The 21042-nt window shown below is 46.7% G+C and overlaps 2 protein-coding genes across 4 annotated transcripts in view; one reads left to right on the forward strand and one right to left on the reverse strand.

Moving 5' to 3' along the window:
- Nucleotides 1–8662, forward strand: part of HNRNPH1 (heterogeneous nuclear ribonucleoprotein H1 (H)) — a 9586-nt gene extending 924 nt beyond the window's left edge. For 2 of the 3 annotated variants that reach the window (XM_011976870.1, XM_011976869.1), the window contains exons 3-14: nucleotides 1488–1643; nucleotides 1850–1993; nucleotides 3487–3625; nucleotides 4575–4753; nucleotides 4838–4909; nucleotides 4966–5099; nucleotides 5253–5388; nucleotides 5795–5854; nucleotides 5946–6035; nucleotides 6678–6770; nucleotides 7227–7276; nucleotides 7868–8662. In XM_011976870.1, coding sequence (XP_011832260.1) covers nucleotides 1488–1643; nucleotides 1850–1993; nucleotides 3487–3625; nucleotides 4575–4753; nucleotides 4838–4909; nucleotides 4966–5099; nucleotides 5253–5388; nucleotides 5795–5854; nucleotides 5946–6035; nucleotides 6678–6770; nucleotides 7227–7276 — 1253 coding nt within the window. In that variant the 3' untranslated portion in view covers nucleotides 7868–8662. The remainder of the gene's footprint in view (nucleotides 1–1487; nucleotides 1644–1849; nucleotides 1994–3486; nucleotides 3626–4574; nucleotides 4754–4837; nucleotides 4910–4965; nucleotides 5100–5252; nucleotides 5389–5794; nucleotides 5855–5945; nucleotides 6036–6677; nucleotides 6771–7226; nucleotides 7277–7867) is intronic. The other variant, XM_011976868.1, reaches the window with a different exon arrangement.
- Nucleotides 8663–12490: 3828 nt separating this feature from the next.
- The window catches only part of RUFY1 (RUN and FYVE domain containing 1), a 64273-nt gene continuing 55721 nt past the window's right edge, over nucleotides 12491–21042 (reverse strand). Inside the window, 4 exon segments of the mRNA XM_011976871.1 lie at nucleotides 12491–13117; nucleotides 14818–14895; nucleotides 16560–16608; nucleotides 20585–20679. Of these exon segments, the coding sequence (XP_011832261.1) occupies nucleotides 12974–13117; nucleotides 14818–14895; nucleotides 16560–16608; nucleotides 20585–20679 (366 nt within the window). The 3' untranslated portion in view covers nucleotides 12491–12973.

Below are 21042 nucleotides of genomic sequence, written 5' to 3' on the forward strand. Positions count from 1 at the left end.
CTCTCCGCCGTGTGGCTCGCGCCCGGCCGGCCGCGGTTACGCAATGGAATTTTCGAAAGCCCCGCCCGTCCTCCTGGCTCTTGGGGGGGGAGTGCGGCAGATCTGGCAGACTCTTTGATTTCTTGACTACCTTTGAACACCAACTTTTCTTTTATGGATGTCGTTTTTTCTTTTCCCTTTGTGTTGGGAGTCTGTGTCACCCAGGCTGGAGTGCAGTGGCGCGATCTCGGCTCACTGCAGCCTCCGCCTCCTGGGTTCAAGCGAGTCTCCTGCCTCAGTCTCCCGAGGAGCTGGGACTAGAGGCGCGCACCACCACGCCCGGCTAATTTTTGTTTTTTTAGTAGAGACGGGGTTTCACCATGTTGGCCAGGCTGGTCTCGAACCTCTGGACCTCAAGTGATCAGCCCATCTCGGTTTCCCAAAATGCTGGGATTACAGGCGTGAGCCACCGCGCCTGGCCCGGGTGTCTTTTTGCGAAAAGATGAATTGGCATAGGTGGGTTTCCTCCTCAATCTCGAGAGAATTGCCGAGTAATTAGACCAATAATAGTAATGTTTTTCAGTATCTTGAAGTGTAATCTCTTGTTTCCAGTTCTGGTGTTTCCTTGAAAAGGAGCATTCTTCGGAAAGTTAAAATGTCACGTCTTAATTTCAGTTTTCCTAATCAAGATTTGGTAATTGTAGAGTGTTTGCTCATCTAGTTCTTAATTTGGCTGACTATACAATTGAAAACACTGACACCCAGGGAAGTGTTTTTGCAGTCCCTAGGTTTCCTGAATATTTTCTATCAGAATGTCCTTGTTCCCATTATTAGACTGGGAAAAATTAGACTGATAAAATTCTACTTGTATGAAATTGACAGCTTTTGGCAAGACGTTTGTAGTGTTGACTTACTATCTGAATTTAGCATTGGTAACGGAAAACGACCTGTAAAACAAGAACCAAGTACACTGGAAGCCACCTTGCAGGGGGCAACGCTGGGTTTGGCTTCAGCTGTGCAACTTGGAGCATTTTAGCTTGCTAACACTGATCCCCTTTCAGGTGAGTATTGGGCCTGTAATTTGGATTTGAATGAGAAACCGTAATGTGGCTGCTGGTAAGGTAAAACTGACAAACGCGCCAGACCAGACCAAAGCAACCCGCAACGAAGTAGGTTTGCCATAAAGTCACAAAGTCCAGGCTTGATAATGTTCTGAGAAATTGATAAAAGATGTGTGATGTGGACATAAGTAGCAGGGACTTAAGAGAGAAATTCATTCTGAAACTGCTTTGAATATTGTATGTTGTTGATGGGTTGGAAATACATCACCTTGGGAATGAGGTTTTTTTTTTTTTATTGGAGTTCCAGGAGTTGGTAATATCGTCATTATATGCAGGCTTCACAAGTTACGTAATTTGTAGTGGGGACATGGAATAGACATTTCATCTGTGTCACCCAGAGGTGGTTTTAGGTTTTAAATTCCGTATTAACGGTTGTTTTCTTTCCAGACTGCAAAATTCAAAATGGGGCTCAAGGTATTCGTTTCATCTACACCAGAGAAGGCAGACCAAGTGGCGAGGCTTTTGTTGAACTTGAATCAGAAGATGAAGTCAAATTGGCCCTGAAAAAAGACAGAGAAACTATGGGACACAGATATGTTGAAGGTTTGATTTACATTGCCCTAGTTACAGTAAATAAAGCATTAAACAATAGAGGTCTTACCCCTTCTGAATTTTAGGTATTTGACTGCATGGAAATGGTCATCTAAGGGAGTTTGTGGCAGCTCTTCCTAGCTTATCTAAAGACCCAGGAAGTCTGAACTTTGTTACCTAATTTTCCAAAAGTGACTAATTCTAAGCACCTCTTTCAGTATTCAAGTCAAACAACGTTGAAATGGATTGGGTGTTGAAGCATACTGGTCCAAATAGTCCTGACACGGCCAATGATGGCTTTGTACGGCTTAGAGGACTTCCCTTTGGATGTAGCAAGGAAGAAATTGTTCAGTTCTTCTCAGGTATGTAGTCATGTTTGTTGATGAGCAGTGAGTTTTGGCTAGCTTCTGCAAGGTGATTTAATAGACCTTAAAGTTGAGTAGGTTAGGTATTTCAATAGGTTGTGTAAATTGCCAATGAATTAATGTTTTCTTCCTAGAGACCTTCAAATAATTTAAGCCCATCTTAAAGGTGGAAATGAAGTACTTCCAAAATGTTAACTTTGCCTATATTTAGTATTATAGTTCAGAGTAGATCTTTCATTGAGGATTGCCCTCAACAGCTTAACTGCTTTTCCTCACATTGGTGTCCAGCTAAGTACTTCACGTTAAAGGTAAGATCCCTTAACATCAGATTAGTGTGACGAATTAGGTTGTTGTAAATTATGGCAAGTGTCTGTGTTGTTGCAAGAGACACATTTGGGTCATGTGACCAGAATGGTCTAATTCTCTTTAATGCAGAAGTCGATTTATGAAAGACTTGGTTTAACCAGTGTGATATAAACTTACTGAAAATCAGATGTAGTGAGAGTAGTTTGAATGCTTGTAGTCTCAGTAGTCTCAGTATCTGAAATAACAAAGTGTTTTGAAATTGTTCCTGGGCCTAAAGTATTTGAATGTTTTTATGCTGAAGAGCTGATAAGATTGCATGTTTAACAATGTTAGATATCGTATATTTTAAATATTAATATTTATGATGTGATACACTGGAAGCAAGAAATCCTTTCATGGTTTAGTGTAGTATGTTAAAAATTTATATGTGTATCAAGTCCTAATGTCAAGAGTTTTAAAAATCAAGTCTTGTTTTGTTTTTACTCTAAATTGGTGAGAATTGAATGCTATCTGTCAACGTTAAATATGAACATAATTTCATATCTTCTAGGAAAGTGCTTTAAGTCCTTTTTGTAAGCTTGGGAATGTATCCACGGAAAGGATTTTTCATAGACGGAATTTCCAGAAGTGAATCATAACTACTGTTAGAGCATAAGCATGCATGATTGTGCTGTGTAGATCAGTTTTGTTGAAAGTTTAGATTGTTATGTTTGTCAATTATAATTTAATGTTTCAGTTTTTATATGAAATGTTTAAATGTGTACCTTTTTAAAGACTTGAAGTTCCAATAACTTAAAGCATTGAAATATAAAATGAGGTAAAAGGTGTTTTGAATTTAGTAAAACTGTTATTTAATGCTTAAAACTTAATTGAATTCTTGTATAATTCTCAACATTAAGTTGCATAGATATGTGTTCTTAAGTTGTTGAATTCTTAATGCATCCTGCGTTCAGCAAGTTTTTTTTTTAACTTATACTGTACCATGGGTGTGTTAAGAATAGTTATACTTGGTAATAATGGAACTTCATATTATTGCAATGCATATTTAAAGAGTACTTGTTGAAAGCATACCATTCACCTAAAGTTAAAAGTTCTGGTTTATTTAAAGCTATAAGAAGAATCATTTCTGGGCTTGTGATGTTAATATTGCCCCCCTACTGGGGTTATTTGTCCTTGGGTTGAAGGGTTGGAAATCGTGCCAAATGGGATAACATTGCCGGTGGACTTCCAGGGGAGGAGTACGGGGGAGGCCTTCGTGCAGTTTGCTTCACAGGAAATAGCTGAAAAGGCTCTAAAGAAACACAAGGAAAGAATAGGGCACAGGTGGGGATGGATGGTTGGTTGGATATGTCACTTTTCTTATGGTAAACAATTAAATCCATATTCTCTCTGCTTAAAAGAAGAAATTAATGTTTTGTAGTCCTAGGTGATTGATGTTTTGCCATGATTTCCAGACTTTTCTTGTGTCAGTCCCATGTTACACACAAACTAAATTTTAGGTTTAAAATTTGTCCCTAGTTAATTGGTCTACTTGACAATTTTGTGAGTCTTATTAACCCCAATCAATAGAGTTGAGAGACTATGGCTTTAAAAAATTAATGCAAACCTGGCTTTAGCTGTAATAACACCCACCTAGAGTAAATTAATATTACCATAAGAAAATGTGATACTTTCTGATCTTGTTTTTAAAGTTGAAATGCAACAAACTTTTTCTTGCTGTATATAAATATTCTGCATAGTATTAATAAGCATAGCTTTCAAGAAATTGTCACAAAAGGTTTTATTCTCTTTGCTTGTGACTATTTTTCATTGAAGCATGCGCTTACCTATGCTGATTCTTACTAAAAGCATAGGCTGGGGTATTTATTGGCGAAAGGAAGTGTGTAGTGTGGGCTAGACTGTTGGTGGAGGCTGGCTTTTTAGCCCACTTGCTATACATGCTGCCAATGGATTTAAGACTTGAAATGTTGAAAGTTGAGTGGAATTATTTCCCTCCTAGAACGTTTATTTACAGTACTCCTCTCTACCCCTAAGGTTGGGCTCTGCCTCAGGAGGAGTGAGTGTTTTTTTCCTGTAAAGTTTACCTTGTCTTACTATTTATTGTGTGAGTTTCTGGTCATTGCCTATGCAAATATAAGAAATCTGGCTTTAAATATTAGTCAGTTTCATGGCTATGACTAAGATTGTATTTCTTGTGTAACTAAATACCTGTATAAAATGCACTAATGTTTTCTCTCCCCTCCCTACCCCTTCCTTATGAACGATGCTTTAGGTATATTGAGATCTTTAAGAGCAGTAGAGCTGAAGTTAGAACTCATTATGATCCACCACGAAAGCTTATGGCCATGCAGCGGCCAGGTCCCTATGACAGACCTGGGGCTGGCAGAGGGTATAACAGCATTGGCAGAGGAGCTGGCTTTGAGAGGATGAGGCGCGGTGCTTACGGTGGAGGTACGTGAGGATTCCCAGGGTTTAGCAAGTAGTCTGTTCCTTTGTTTAGGTGTTTTGTTTGATGGATTGTACTTTGTCTTTCAGGCTATGGAGGCTATGACGATTACAATGGCTATAATGATGGCTATGGATTTGGGTCAGATAGATTTGGAAGAGGTAAGGTAAGAATTGAATTTCTCAGTTGAAGGATGCTTACACTCTTGTCCATCTAGACCTCAATTACTGTTTTTCAGGAATGTCTGATCACAGGTACGGGGATGGTGGCTCTACTTTCCAGAGCACAACAGGACACTGTGTACACATGCGTGGATTACCTTACAGAGCTACTGAGAATGACATTTATAATGTAAGTGTAGAATGAACTCACAAGTCAGTATTTCAGTATGGCAGTAAAAGTCTGAGCCTTACTCTATAAATGTGAGCACTGTGTTAGAAATTGTAGTTTTATTTTGTAACATTAGAAAGTTGATTTAATTCTTTGAAATGCCTTGTGTTGTAGTTTTTTTCACCACTCAATCCTGTGAGAGTACACATTGAAATTGGTCCTGATGGCAGAGTAACTGGTGAAGCAGATGTCGAGTTTGCAACTCATGAAGATGCCGTGGCAGCTATGTCAAAAGACAAAGCAAATATGCGTAAGTGTGATTGAGCGTTTGTGGGCTCTTAACAGGTGATTGTGTGATTGACATTTACAATAGAGAAATGGAAAAATAAGGATATATGAGAAGTTTCCTCTCCAGTGATAGATTAATTCTTGGGGGATGGGGGGCAGTGGGTTGAAGAAGGTTTGGGTTTTAAAAATTAGTATAACGGATTTGTGATACGCACATCTTGAAGTGTATATCCTTAATTGACAACATAGATGAATATGTAAAGGCTAGATATTGGAGTTAAAGTAGATCACCTAAGAGAAGTAGCTAGAATTTTCTTTGCCAAGGTATTTGAAGTTCACAGATCTGCTTGTTTAAAAACTTTATAAAAGTGCTTATCCTGTTGTGTTTCACCAACAAACATTTTCAAACTTTTTTTTTCTCATTTCAGAACACAGATATGTAGAACTCTTCTTGAATTCTACAGCAGGAGCAAGCGGTGGTGCTTACGGTAGCCAAATGCTAGGAGGCATGGGTTTGTGTAAATATCACTTTAGTGTCTTTTTTTAAGCTAACCTTGTATGCCTTTTCTCTCATTTCAGAACACAGATATGTAGAACTCTTCTTGAATTCTACAGCAGGAGCAAGCGGTGGTGCTTATGGTAGCCAAATGATGGGAGGCATGGGCTTGTGTAAATATCGTTAGTTTTTTTAAAAACCAAAACGTTTATATCTGTATAAGTCAATTATAAGTTGTTAATCTATTTATTTAATAAGTTTAGCATAACAAACTTAGGCAAAGAAAGCAGTTTCTTGATATTTGAATTTTGTATCTGGCTTACTTAAATCTTTGTGTTATGAAGTTCCTTAGGATAGATAATTCAAATTAGATTTAAGTACTCTTGGGGGAGGGGACTACGGAGTGAAACTTCTTAAATTTTCTGAGTATAAAGTTTAAATAGCAAAATAGGATTAAGATAAATGTGGGCATAATTAGGTGTATTGACGTGCCTTTGATATATCTAAGGGGGAACCCCACTAAATCTAGTCAGGCAGTTTCATAAGATCTTCACAAAATGCCTCTACTTAGGGAATCTTGTGGGTTTTAGTCCTGCTGATGTATAGACCGTTAGCACTTTGGTTTATAAATATTTGAATAGCTCAAATGATGGATAGAAGGGTAGCCCGGTTATAGACAGTAGGCAGAAGGAGGCAGAGGGTTATAGTAATATAAGATCAAGACTGGAAAATATAGATATAGAATTACAAGCCCGGTACCACCAGGTACCACATTATGTAAGGAACAAGGTTCTAAAGTTTTCTTAACTTAACAGCAAACCAGTCCAGTTACGGTGGCCCAGCCAGCCAGCAGCTGAGTGGAGGTTACGGAGGCGGCTATGGTGGCCAGAGCAGCATGAGTGGATACGGTAAGCCTGTTTTTTTAATATACTTAGAATTAAGTTTTAGGCAGGTTTCTTTAGTTGGGAAGGTGCAGGCTCCTTTTTGGTGAAATTGGGTTATTAAATGTATGCTTTCAATCCAAATGTAACTTTTTACTAGCTTAATTTTCAGAAACAATCATTTGGGAGGGGGAAGTGTTCTGTGAATAAAAAACTAGTCATTGCAACTTTAGAATACTGTCGAGCCAGAAAATATCTGCCTCCATTTATTAAAACATTAAATAAAGTTGTTCGCTTTTTTGTCTTTTGGTTAGCAGTACATCAATTTTAGATGGAGGGAGAATTTGGAATAGTAGAATGGTGGTTGGGTTCAGGATCGTATTTATTAGTTAACCTAGGATTGGTTTTATTTATTTTTTTTCAATTGGTCTAAAGAATGGTGATTTTGGTATTATAGTCTTACCCTACAAAATCCTTTTGCAGACCAAGTTTTACAGGAAAACTCCAGTGATTTTCAATCAAACATTGCATAGGTAAATATTTTCTCAAAAAATATAATTTAAATTCCCAATAGCAAATACTGATATGTTGTAATAATACTTTCTATAGCAGTCAATGGCTCTGACTTAACTCCATGGAGGCTGCCATTTGGGCACAGTGAGTTGCCTTTAGTTCACCTTGGTTGTCTCACTTCCTGCCCACCGTGAATAGGAAAAGCAAGAGACTTCCCCTGTGCTCCCTTTTCTCAAATGCCATTCGAGGGACACATTGTGAATGTTTATGGTAAATTTTTTTAAAAAATGCCTTGTTTAGCTTTAAAAATACGAAGTAATTTTGCAATTTTTGAAAAACACTAGTTTTCCTTTAAACTTAATTTTTCATGTTGATCCTGAAGAATCCGTTAAAATGGTAGCACAAGAGTCTGGCAAGTTGGTACTGCAGAGAAAAGGGGTTAATTGAGGCTTGTTTGGAGTCGGGATTCCCCTTTCCCAAACATGCGTCTCGCCACTTGGACAGCAGCCATTTGTACTCGTATACTTTTTAAACTTTTTCTTGGAATACTATATTTTATTTGACTGGTAGTCTGACATTACTCCTAACTTGTCAAATTGATCTCTTTGCAGGTAACCAAGGAGCAATGAACAGCAGCTACTACAGTAGTGGAAGCCGTGCATCTATGGGCGTGAACGGAATGGGAGGGATGTCTAGCATGTCCAGTATGAGTGGTGGATGGGGAATGTAATTGATCTGTCCTGATCACTGACTCTTTTAAGGTTTTTTTTTTTTTTTTTTTTTTTTAAGAAAAAAAACTTCAGTTTAACAGTTTCTGCAATACAAGCTTGTGATTTATGCTTACTCTAAGTGGAAATCAGGATTGTTATGAAGACTTAAGGCCCAGTATTTTTGAATACAATACTCAATCTAGGATGTAACAGTGAAGCTGAGTAAACTATAACTGTTAAACTTAAGTTCCAGCTTTTCTCAAGTTAGTTATAGGGTGTACTTAAGCAGTAAGCGTATTTAGGTAAAAGCAGTTGAATTATGTTAAATGTTGCCCTTTGCCACGTTACATTGAACACTGTTTGGATGCATGTTGAAAGACATGCTTTTATTTTTTTGTAAAACTCAATATAGGAGCTATGTCTACAATTAAAAGTGAAACATTTTGGCATGTTCGTTAATTCTAGTTTCATTTAATAACCTGTAAGGCACGTAAGTTTAAGCTTTTTTTTCTTTTTTTTTTTTTTAAGTTAATGGGAAAATTTTGAGACGCAATACCAGTACTTTAGGATTTTGGTCTTGGTGTTTGTATGAAATTCTGAGGCCTTGATTTAAATCTTTCATTGTATTGTGATTTCCTTTTAGGTATATTGCGCTAAGTGAAACTTGTCAAATAAATCCTCCTTTTAAAAACTGCACTCTGTCTTGTCTGTGCTTCAGTGTCATGTGGACTGAGTCTCGGTGCTCTGTGCCCACCTGGGGCCACATCTAGGGCCACATCTCTGGCTGTGGCAGAGAGGCCTGGCAGTTGAGGCTGTTGTGTAGATGTCTTCAGACTTCCCTCCAGTGCAACTGAAGGTAAACTCGTCTTTGGGGCCCTTGTGGAAGGGCTGTATGTCATTTGGCTGCACAGGACCTGATCTGAACTTGCCTATAACTTGTTAAGCACTTGCACAAAGCGAAGGGGGAGGTGCCAGTGCCCTCACTGCATGGCCTGCATGTCTAGGAGGCCTTCATGCTTGGCTGGGAAGGTGCTGGAGGCAAGGGAGGTTATGATGAATACCTGGGTTTCTTCTAGCTCAGGGGTGGTGGTTTTTTTGTTTGTTTGTTTTGAGGCGGAGTCTTAGTCGTCTCAGGCTGGATTGCAGTGGCGTGATCTCAGCTCACCTGCAGCCTCCACCTTGCGGGCTGAAGCCATTCTCCTGCCTCAGCCTCCCAAGTAGCTGGGGTTACAGGTGCCGCCACCACTCCAGGCTAATTTTTTTGTATTTTTAGTAGACAACGGGGTTTCACAATGTTGGCCAGTCTGATCTCCAACTCCTGACCTCATGTGATCTGCCCACCTCAGCCTCCCAAAGTGCTGGGATTATAGGTTTGAGCCACTGTTCCTAGCCTTCACAGATGGTTTTTCAAATTGAGGTTTTGAACTTTTATATTTTTGGCTCATTCCTAAAAATCGATTCTACTTGGAAGCAGAATTACATGTAAATCTGGGTAGAGTGATAGGTAGTGATTGAGAGCTAACGTGACTAGTTTAAATGAACTCGAAACATATCCCCGTTTCGGTAGTTCAGAGCTCCAGCATGATGCTAGGAAGTATTCAAGCTGCTTTAAAGTGTACCTGAGCGAGTTAGAAACGCCACACTTTTGAGATGAATTCAGGAGTCCTTTGTTAGCCGGCAAACGAGAGACTGCTAAGGCACGAAATTCTCTCCAAAGAAGGGGCTAGATTTTCTTTAATGCTTTGTTTAGAGAGGGGAGGGAGATTCTAGCTGCAGCAATCTTACAGAAGAAAAACAGACAAAAAAGTTGAAAAGACAAATGGTTACAGGAAAACAAACAGTTCCAGGTGCAGGGGCTTTAAATTCATCACAAGGCGATAGGCGTGGGGGCTCTGGCGTTACCTATGGGACAAATGGGGCTTTATGGTACCATCTCCGAGTAAATTGCTGGGAACTGCTTGCTTCAGCACCTTATTGGTTAATTGCACTCTGATAGGCTGAGAGCTTGCACAAGTTAAGTCCTCGAGGAAGTGGGTGGGTGAGGAGCCCTTGATGTCTTGTAAATGAAGGAGCCAAATGGAGTCTCAGCTAAGGGAGAGTCTATTCATATTAAAACAAGGTTAGGTATCTAAGGGAGAGTCTATTCACATTAATAATACAAGGTTGGGTATTAGAAAAGCAGTCCTGAAAAGTCTGGTCCCAGAGTTCCTTCAGTAGATGCTGAGGGGTCCGGCAGCTACTCCCATCCCATTAGATTCAAGTCCCTGATAATGAAATGAGAGTGTAAATGTAGCGTCTGAGCTAGGCTGTCAGATAGGCTTGTGCCCTTTAAAGCAAAGTGTGGATAAGCTTTCTCTTGAGTTTGTTGGGGTAGGGCTAGGCAGGTTGGACAGAGTGGCTTAGTATCGGTCATTTCTAACCATCTGCCCACAGGAGCAGTGCGTGCAGGAGACATGGAGGGAGGGCTTCGCAGATTCTCCCTTGCTTGCTCTACCAGGTTGCCCCATCAGGACCGGACACCAGCAGAGGGAAGGGTCTGGAGTATGTATCGTTGGTTTTGTCTTTGGCAGGTCTAGAGAGAGCAGCAGTTGTCCGGGGGGAAGGCAGTGTTGAGAGTTGCTGAACTGTGTTCTAAAGCCTGGTTACTGCCCTTGAGATCTTGTGTTAATAGTTTGGTACTGAGGCCCATTATTGAGAAGGATTGAGGGTTCCTTCTCTGGGTCCTGAGGTAACTGTGGTACATTTAGGGATAAAGCTTGCCCTGTTAGAGAAGGGACTAGAACTAGACACTTGGAGTAAGGTTAAACTAAATCCAGAGCCATATGGCTAGTCTAGACCAGGGGCAGTGGCTAACGCCTGTAGTTTCAACACTTTGGGAGGCTGAGGTGGGCAGATCACCTGAGGTCAGGAGTTCGAGACCAGCCTGGCCAACATGGGGAAACCCTGTCTCTACTAAAAAATACAAAAATTAGCTGGGCGTGGTGGTGCATACCTGCAATACCAGCTACTGAGGCAGGGGAGAATTGCTTGAACCCGGGAGGCAGAGGTTGCAGTGAGCCAAGATCGCGTCATTGTATTCTAGTCTGGGCGACGAGAGAGAAATTCCTGTTTCAAAAAAAAGGCGTCTAGACGCATTATGGTTCTTTGGAATCTTGTGCTCCATAGCTTGTTTGCAGTGACTTAATTAACCTCCTGACCTTGTGAGTTGGAATCTGCATTTTAAACAAAATCCTGACCACTCACCCCTACCTCAGTTGACTTGGGAAGTGCTGCCTTAGAACATCTGTCCTTCGTTTCTCAGGCTGGGTAAAGGTGGTATGGTGCCAGACCAGGGACTGGAGATGCCAGAGTTAGGGCTTAGAATGTGTTTGAATTTGTGAGTAGGGAAGTTATCTTGACCAAATATTGCCAACTTTGAAAATGGGTGTGATAAATTTCACTTAAACACAAGTGTCAGGCACAGAGGTGGGAACCTCCTGCATGTTTTTATACTGAGCTGCCAGAACTGACTTGAGGTAGTAGGGGAGGGATGGAGTATTGTGCTTTTGTGTGTGCAGATGAAAGCTAAGACTCAAGTGAACCCACTTGCCTAAGGCTGCCCAGCACGTTAGGGGTCCACACTGGGTGTACTGAAAAGGCACAGATGTCGTATATGCCAGTTAGGGGTAGTGAGAGGCAGTTTTCTCTCAAAGTTTGGCCCTGTATGAGATGGCAGCTGCTACGGTGAGGTGAGGGAAGGGGAGGGCTGCCACTGGGCTTCCCTAACAGGGTTGGAAACCTGCTAGGACATGGCTTTGGAACAGGGCAGACCTTGTCTTGAAGTCTGGCCGCACAGTCCTAAGCTGTATAGGATGGTGGGTGAATCTTTGAGCCTTGCCCAAGCTCCCACCTTTTCCATCTTGAGAGCGGTTGGAGGGAGGGAGGGAGCGGCAGAGGAGGAAACTCGGTCGAGGGTGCCATGCAAGCATCTACCAGGGCTGACCAGGTCGTGGGGGAGCCCAGAGGAGGGGTGCGATCCTGAGGCCTGGATTTGGTGAGGGTAGGGAGCCTGCGGGAAGGGAAGGTAGGGTCCTGGACAAGGTGTACGTATAAAAGGTGAAGGATGAGGCCTGGAAGACTGAGTGTTGGCTGTCTGGACTTGAAGAGAGCCCCAGGCCATTGGCTGTTTGGGGGTAGGGGCCTCCGAGGGAGGGGCTGGAAGCCAGTCCTAGCACTGCATTTGAAATGTAAAAAATGACTGCCTGCCAAGTGCTTTTCCACAGGTGTCTCCATCTGTAACCTGTCCAACTCCCAATCATGTATGTGAACTGCTCTTGCACTTTGGTGACAGGCTTGGGGTCACTCCCTCTGCCTGTTGGTGGCAGGCTGCCCCTGCAAACTGCCCTTGGCTCACCAGGCACAGCCCTGCAGGCTCTGGGGCAGCACCGGCGGCCTCTTGCTCACACTGGGCTCGGGCACGAGGGGTGCAGAGGCCTCCTCCGGTGCGGTGGCTCTTTGGAAGTTGACAGGAGCTTCTGCATGCGCCAGAGTGAAAAATAAATGATTTTATTGCCGGACCAACGATAGGCAGTCACAAGGGCATGAAATGGCAGATTTCTTGACTGAAGCAGAGAAGGCACAGACAGACCCCATGTGTGTCAAACGCTGTACACGAGTCAGGTTTTCAGAAGGGAGGTGGGAGAGGGAAACTACTCACTAGCAGAACTGAACTGCTGTAAAACAGGTTGAATTCTTTGAAAAGTGAAAAATGATAGTAGCAAAATCATGACGTTGTATCTGAACCAGAGCCGTAAGATGGAAGTTTCCATCCAGAGGAGTTAATTCCGAGCGAATCACGGCACGGTGAGAGCTGCTGGTTCTGGCACGCTGTCTTCTGGAGTGCCAGTGGCCGGGCGAGAAATTTGATTCTTTCCTTCGATTCTCTTGGGAAAGAACACAATTCCCAAGCCCCTGGAGACCCACAGGGTTTGGCGCTGTCCGCGAGGCTGTGCTCCCGAGGACGGACGCTCAGGAGGCCGTGGAGGAGCAGCGCTGCAGGAGCAGGGTGTGGCAGCCGTCGCACACTCGCACTGGCTTGGGGTAGGAGGGCAGGGCCAGCTCGTTGCTGGAGCAGGTGTTGCAGAAGATGTGGCCACAGTTCCGGCAGTGGTGCTAGAGGACAGGAAGAAGGCAGTCTCAGGACACCCAGGGAAAAGCCATCCACACACCCTCCCTGCTTCCTAACCCAGAAGCGCATTTGTTTGGAATGGGTTTTTTTTTTTTTTTTTTTTCCTGAGACGGAGTCTCGCTCTGTCGCCCAGGCTGGAGTGCGGTGGTGTGATCTCCACTCCCTGCAAGCTCCGCCTCCCGGGTTCACGCCCTTCTCCTGCCTTGGCCTCCGGAGTAGCTGGGACTACAGGCACCCGCCACCGCGCCCGGCTGATTTTTGTATTTTTATTAGAGACGGGGTTTCACCGTGTTAGCCAGGATGGTCTCGATCTCCTGACCTCATGATCTGCCCGCCTCGGCCTCCCAAAGTGCTGGGATTACAGGCGTGAGCCACCGCGCCCGGCCTGGAATGGGTTATGTTTCTGTGGAGTGGTGAGGGCTGTGTGCAAAGGTTTTTTTTTTTTTTTAAATTTGAGACAGAGTCTCGCTCTGTCGCCCAGGCTGGAGTGCAGTGGCATGATCTGGGCTCACTGCAAGCCCCACCTCCCGGGTTCACACGATTCTCATGCCTCAGCCTCCCGAGTAGCTGGGACTACAGGCGCCCACCATCACGCCCAGCTAATCTTTTGTATTTTTAGTAGAGACGGGGTTCACGGTGTTAGCCAGGATGGTCTTGATCTCCTGACCTTGTGATCCGCCCACCTCGGCCTCCCAAAGTGCTGGGATTACAGGCGTGAGCCACCACGCCCGGCCTAAGGGTCTTAAGACAAGAAGTTTGCTTTTGCTGTACTTCATCATTAAGCCAGCCAGCTATGGGAAGAGTCTGGTTTGTTCTCTTTGCTGCATTCCAAGGGGGTGGGAGTGGGTCTTCCCCTTTCTAAACAGGCTCCCTGGGTGCCTGAGAAGACACCGAGATGAGCACCTGTGCAGCCTCCGCTTTTGTGGTTCCACAGGTGGGAACAGCCAGGCCTTGTAGACATACGTGATCTCAGGCAGCCTCAGGCCGTGGTTTCTAGCTCTGAGCTTACTGCAAGGCACTGCCTGAAACTCGGGGTGGGGAGTGGGGGTGGCTGAGGCTTCCTCTTTTCCAGAGCTAGGCTGTTGATGGGAACAGACAGAACATGGCGGTGGCTGTGTTTCCTTTAGCTCCCAGTTTTGCTTATATCCAACTCTTCCCCTACCCAGCTGGTCTTGGTGAGGCTATTAATAAGGCCCTGGTAACCCTAGACCCAAGGGTGAGCCTAGGACCTTGTTTCCAGAACCTAAAAGACAGGGACAAGCACCCTGCCTAGATCACCAGTGATTTTTGGTGACCTGCTGCCCTGTAGGTTCCCCCATAGATTCTGTTTTTGCCTAAGTTGGGCCAGATTTCAGTCCTGCCGCACACAGAGAATTTTCAGTGACAATCCCCTAGAGCAGCTCGGCACAAGGAGCCCTATCTCCCCCAAAATCATTGTCAATTCCTGCAAGGATGTGCTGGAGACCAGGGGCCTGTGACTGGCCAAGGCCTCCCAGAAAGAGGGTGCCGGGATGGAAAGCCAACTGCACAGGCAAGCAGGAGAGGCGGGGCCGCCCATCTGCCAGCCAGGGAGCAGTCACAGCGCAGTGAGCCTGGTGTGATGCGGGTTTCTGGAACCAGAGAAAGTGGAATCTCAGCGGGCAATGACCCAGGGCACTGGGAGGGTGGGTGGAGCCCCACATACCTTTCTCCGGGAAATGGAGAACTCCTTCTCACACTGCCTACAGTGCGTCGCTTCGTCATCTTTCAGCCAGGCATGGCCCTGAGGAGGAAAGGACATTCTAGAATCTATTTTCTGTCTAAGCCCCTGATGAGTGCGTAGCTGTGTTCTGGCTGCATCCATTGCCCCTCATAGCACCTGTTTCCTAGTGAGGCACTGTTTCTTCTCCATCAGATGTGGCCTCACAGGACTGTCATCAACGGGTCCTTTCCCGGTCTGGCTGCAGCCAGGATTCCTATGTCCTAGCTCCACGCTTCACCTCCTGGCCTCTGCAGGCTGCCCCGGGGCCTCAAGGCAGTCTCCAGCATCCGCTCACTCAGGCACACCCCCACTTTCCATCAGTTCCCTTTGGCTGAAGTAAGCAGAGTGAGCTTCTGGTGCCTGCAACCCTAGACCCTGCCTGAGACACTGGTCGAAGGGACTAGCTGAACTGGCAGGCGCGGCAGAAGGGCCAAATCTGAGGGAGACTGGGACACCTGCTGACGCTGATCCCTGTGGAGAGACAGGTGGTGATGGACAGCGGGCACTGCATCCCACAGGCCTGAGGAAACGCTTCTCCTTGCGGGCCAAAGCCTTGATTCCTGAACAGCCCTGGGGAGCAGGACTCCATTCCCCAGGGGAGGCGGCCAAGGCTGTGAAAGGTGGCTCTTGGGAGGGCTTTCTCAGGGAGAAGCAGCACCTGTGATGTATTCAGGCTTAGGGACTGGGACGTTCCAGGAGTCAAAGGCATGAGGTACTTTTCTGGCCTATTAGCATCTGCTGGATGTGATCTTCTTGCTGACAGACAGATCCTCATAGACTGAGCTAGAGTCACACACCCTTGGGGCTGCCAGTGTGTGCCCAGGACGTTCATCCTGACATCAAAGAGCTCTGGCGGCTCTAGAGTCCTGTTTTATGATTTTTACCCTCCCTCTGATACTGTGAAACTGATGTTACCTAGAAGTCCAGGCTGCTGTTAGTTGCTGCCCCTGACCTGACACTTGGAAGTTAGATGCCCAGAGACATTAGGGTCCCTGCTCTGCACCACGTGGGAGAGTGTGGAAAGGGACTGCTTTTGCATCGCTGCCACGGCACAGCTGAGGCCGAAGGGTGGACGCTCCTGCAGGCAAGGCCATCTTGCAGGCCAGGCTGCCGTGCCCCTGAATGTCTGCCTCCTCTCCCACACTCTCCGCCCTGCAGCTCAGCCTGGCACCTGCACCTGCACCAGGCCACCCGCAAGCTCCTGCTCTTCAGTGGAATGTGTTATTCTGCCCTCCCCACAAGGGTGTGGAAACCTGGCCCAACTCAGGGCTTGGCTTGAGTGGTCCTTAGCAATGGCACAGGGCACTGCAGTGGGGCTGGCTGGCCTCTGGCCCCTCGCTTCAACAGAAGGGCCTGTTTTTCACTGTTTAAAGATACCCGCGGGTCTCTCCTCTCTGCCACCTGCCTCCCCCTTTAGGAAGACCCATCAGGCCTATTTTCAAAGCACAGCTGATGGCAGAAGAACTGGAGGCAGAAGACCTAGGTTCGGCTTTGGCCCTGCCACCTGTCAGCATCCCTCAGCTGAGGGACACGTTTCTGAGCAGCGTCTGGCTTCTCTGTAAATATGTCACCACCACTGCTGCGACCACACGCTCTCACCTGACTCTTGGGATACTTAAACGTACGAGCACACAGGCCATCAGCACAAGCTGACGGCGAAGAAGTGGTTCTTAGCAAGCCAGTACCTTCAGTGCCTGGTTCACTTCTTTTATATCTTCCATCTTCAGCTTGGACCTAAGGAAGAAAAGGCCATTTGACAGCAGTGAGAGAGAGTGAGGCTCTGACTCCCTAACACAGCTGGCTCTCATGACTAGCTTTGTGAAGATACCGGACTTGTGAGGAGACCCAGAACATGGTTGTTAAAATGCCTTCCGCCCCTGTACAATCCCAGAGTCGCCTCATCACACCGGCTCCCGTCTGCTGGGGGCTGAGGCTGAGCCTGGGACTGCATCCGGCACAAGAACACACTGCTTAGCCTGCAGGGGCTCAGACAGACTCTGAGGGAGGCTGAGGTGAGAGGATGGCCTGAGGCCAGAAGTCCAAGACCTGGCCCTGTTCTGCGCTGGTCTCTCCCGCTGTCCCCAGCAGACACCTGAGTCTGCAGCCTCTCCCCGGCCTCCAGTCTGCTGCCTGCTGTCTGGAAGGGGCAGGCTCAGAGGGCACAGCCATTTGTTCTTGCTCCATTCTTGTGTCAGAACAATTCCTTTGTTTACGTAAGAGACAGGACTGAACACGGTTTAAATTGGCAGAAGTAAACCAAATAAAATGAGGCAGTTTGTGCGATTTGGGGAAACAGTGTGATTTTTTTTTTTTTTTGAGACAGGGTCTTGCTATATTGCCCAGGCTGGAATGCAGTGATGCAATCATGGCTCACTGCAGCCTTGACCTCCTGGGCTCAAGTGATTCTCCCAAGTAGCTGGGACTACAGGTGCGAGCCATCATGCCTGGCTAATTTTTGTATTTTTTTGTAGAGGTGGGGTTTTGCCATGTTGCCCAGGCTGGTCTTGAACTCCTGACCTCAAGTGATCTGCCTGCCTTAGCCTCCCAAAGTGCTGGGATTATAGGCCGAAGCGTTTTTCTTTTTTTTTTTTTTGAGATGGAGTCTTGCTGAGTCGCCCAGGCTGCAGTGCAGTGGTGTGATCTTGGCTCACTGCAACCTCTGCTTCCTGGGTTCAAGCGATTCTCCTGCCTCAGCTTCCCAAGTAGATGGGATGACAGGCGCCTGACACCATGCCCATCTTATTTTCTTGTACTTTTACTACAGACGGGGTTTCACCATATTGGCCTGGCTGGTCTTGAACTCCTGATCTCAAGTGATCCACCTGCCTCGGCCTCCCAAAGTGCTGGGATTACAGGCGTGAGCCCCCACGCCCAGCCTGGTCTGAGCCTTTCTTAAAAACTGAGATCAGTCTGAACTATCATCAGATTAGACTAATCAAAGTGAGAAAATGGCAGGTCTCTGGGAAACACAGGCTAGATTTCTAAGGGAGGGATTAGAAAACAGCATCAGGGCATTTAGAAAAATCCCTGTGGCTTTTACTAAAGATTGGGAGGCAGCTCCTTCCCTTCCTGGTCCGGCTGCAGACACAGGAAATAGGCCAGCAGATTGACAGGATCAGAAGAGGCTGCCCAGATGGACAGACCTTGGGAAGCCAGGTCAAGATGGCAAACTGAACATACAAGAACTCTGGGAAACACAATTTAGGAAGAATCCAGATGTTCCCAAGATAATGAAACTGGAAAACTGTTCCTGTAGCTAATGTAGGGTCTGCGAAGAGGCTTTGCCGTCTCTGTCATCCGGCACAGGCTTGCAAGAGGAAGAAGCGAAGAGGAGAGAGCACAAAAGCAGCTCCTCAGGTAGCCCTGTCTGGGTTTGCATACACCTGATGCTGTCACACGCACAGCACTTGCTGGGAGGGACTGGTGGCCAGGCAGCTCACACTGGAATTTGGAAGCCGGGGTAGCCGGTAATGCCAGGCAGCCACTAAGTGCAACAATACATTTTTGTGTTTGTTTTTGAGACAGAGTTTCACTCTTGTCGCCCAGGCTGGAGTGCAATGGTGCGATCTCGGCTCCCTGCAACCTCTGCCTCCCAGGTTCAAGCGATTCCCCTGCCTCAGCCTCCTGAGTAGCTGGGATTACAGGCGCACTCCAGCACGCCTGGCTAATTTTATATTTTTAGTAGAGACGGGGCTTCTCCACGTTGGTCAGGCTGGTCTCGAACTCCCAACCTCAGGTGATATGCCCACCTCGGCCTCCCAAAATGCTGGGATTACAGGCATGAGCCACCACACCCGGCCACAAAGATACATTTTAAAGATCAGAGACCATCCACAGTTTCGAGATCTATGGTCACTAGGAGGGGACCTGTGACACTGCCTTGCCATCCATCCAATGTAAAGAGGAAAACACTGGCTGCAAACCCCAGAAGCCAGCTCCACGCCCGCCTCTGTTCCACGTCTGCTTCTGGTGAGTGCTCTTGGGATGCCCTCACAGCTGGCCTGTGCTCTTGAGCATGGGGACAGACACTGGGCCTTGCGTCGCTCAAGGAGCTCCCTGGGGGTTGGGGAGGAACAGGGGCCAGAGCATGGCAAGTTGACAGGCCAGACGAGAGCAGCACAGGGCACTCAGCTGAGCGGGTGGCAGGCAGGGCGGAGGGTGGGAGGGGAGGGAGCAGTGGCCATGGGCTAATGTAGAAAGGTAAGGGGCGCAGGAGAGATGGCGAGTGGCCAGCACCTGCATCTGGGAGTGGGCAGACCGCATTCCCACCACAGACATCAGATTCCTTGACCAGCTATTTTTTTTTTTTTTGAGACGGATTCTCACTTTTGTCGCCCAGACTGGAGTGCAGTGGCACAATCGTGGCTCACTGCAACCTCTGCCCCCCGGGTTCAAGTGATTCTACTGTCTCAGCCTCCCGAGTAGCTGGGATTACAGGTGCCCACCACCACGCCTGGCTAATTTTTGTATTTTTAGTAGAGACGGGGTTTCACCATGTTGGCCAGGCTGGCCTCGAACTCCTGACCTCAGGTGATCTGCCTACTTTGGTCTCCCAAAGTGCTGGGATTACAGGCGTGAGCCACCACACCCGGCCTATTTTCTTAATACTACTAGACTCTACACTTTTCCAGACTGCAAGAAAAATTCTAAGGCTGCACGCATCTATACACCAGTGTGTTTCAAGCTGATTCTCATTTTGATCTCCATGTGTGGACCTTTTCTGGTCAAATATATGCAGTGCTGGACCTGAGCCCAGGCTGTGCTGAGGCTGTGAGCCCCATCTCCTTGGTCATGGTGCTTACGTCAGGCATGGGTACTCGGGAGCAGAGTCAACCTTGGGTGACCTTGGGAGCTATGCAGAAAGAAGAGGGACTTTGTTCCTCTGACAGATGGCCTTGCTGACGGCTGTTTTGCCCCTGAAGGGTCCAGACCCACCTGTGAGGTAAACAGGATAGCAGAGGTAGGAAACAGAGACCGATTCCTGATGGCTTCTTTTGCTTAAGCTACTTTGAGTTGGATTTCTGTTACTTGCAACCGTGAGGCCTGACTCCAGGAGAAAAGGCTACCCACTATGTTGAAAATGCAAAATCATCACACAAATGGACAAGCTCCACAATCTGAAGTGTGATCCACCCCAAGGCCCAGGTGTCCACAGCAACGTGTCCAGACTGGGACACCAAGGAGGGGCGCTGTCAAGTCAGAGGAGAGCAGAACTACCAGGGTCTGCACCCATCAGCATCTGTAGCAGACAGACAGCCAGACTCCGGCGGATGCCGTGGCCAGTTCCCCAAAGGAAGGGGGCTGTGCTGCCCAAGGCCGGTGAGTGCACCTCTACCGGGCCAGGCTTCCATTCTCAAACCCGCCACGCTCCCTCTGGCCTGACTGTAGACTGACCAAGCAATCCTCTCACTGCCCATCTGTTCCCTAAGGCCCTGGATACGAAGCTAAGGAATAGGAGTGTCCTGGTCACTAGGAATGAGTGCGCTTGATGAATTAACTAAGAGCTGACTGACATCCCCAGGGGGTTAGCAGGAATCAGTGCTTGGTCCCCCTGAGGCCTGGCTTCCTGAGAGCTCATCCGTGAACAGTGGACTGGGCTCCTAAATGGCCCACCCTCCTTTCGCCAAAAGGAGGTAGGTTTGCGGCCCGAGGGGTGTGCTGGGTAGACTGGTGTGCCTGCAGCGGCAGACGAGGGGAGTGGGGTTCTTACTGGCTGAGGTGCAGGCCCATTTCCTGGAGGGCTTGCTCCTGCTCCTCGCAGATCTTCTGCAGCTCTGCCTTCTCGTCCTGAAGCTCCCGCAACTCCTAAAATGAACAAACCAACCAGACGCTGGACAGAGGATTCACGGGCCTTTTTTAAAATTTTGTTATCTTCTTGAGACAGAGTCTCGCTCTCTCGCCAGGCTGGAGTGCAGTGGCACCATCTTGGCTCACTGTAACCTCTGCCTCCTGGGTTCAAGCGATTCTCCTGCCTCAGCCTCCCAAGTAGCTGGGACTACAGGTGCCCGCCACCATGCCCTGCTAATTTTTGTATTTTTAGTAGAGAGAGGGTTTCACCATGTTAGCCAGGATAGCCTTGAACTCCTGACCTTGTGATCTACCTGCCTTGGCCTCCCGAAGTGCTGGGATTACAGGCATGAGCCACTGCACCGGCCTTTTTTTTTTTTT

This window comes from Mandrillus leucophaeus, unplaced genomic scaffold (assembly GCF_000951045.1).
Source record: "Mandrillus leucophaeus isolate KB7577 unplaced genomic scaffold, Mleu.le_1.0 Scaffold170, whole genome shotgun sequence".
NCBI lineage: Eukaryota > Metazoa > Chordata > Mammalia > Primates > Cercopithecidae > Mandrillus > Mandrillus leucophaeus.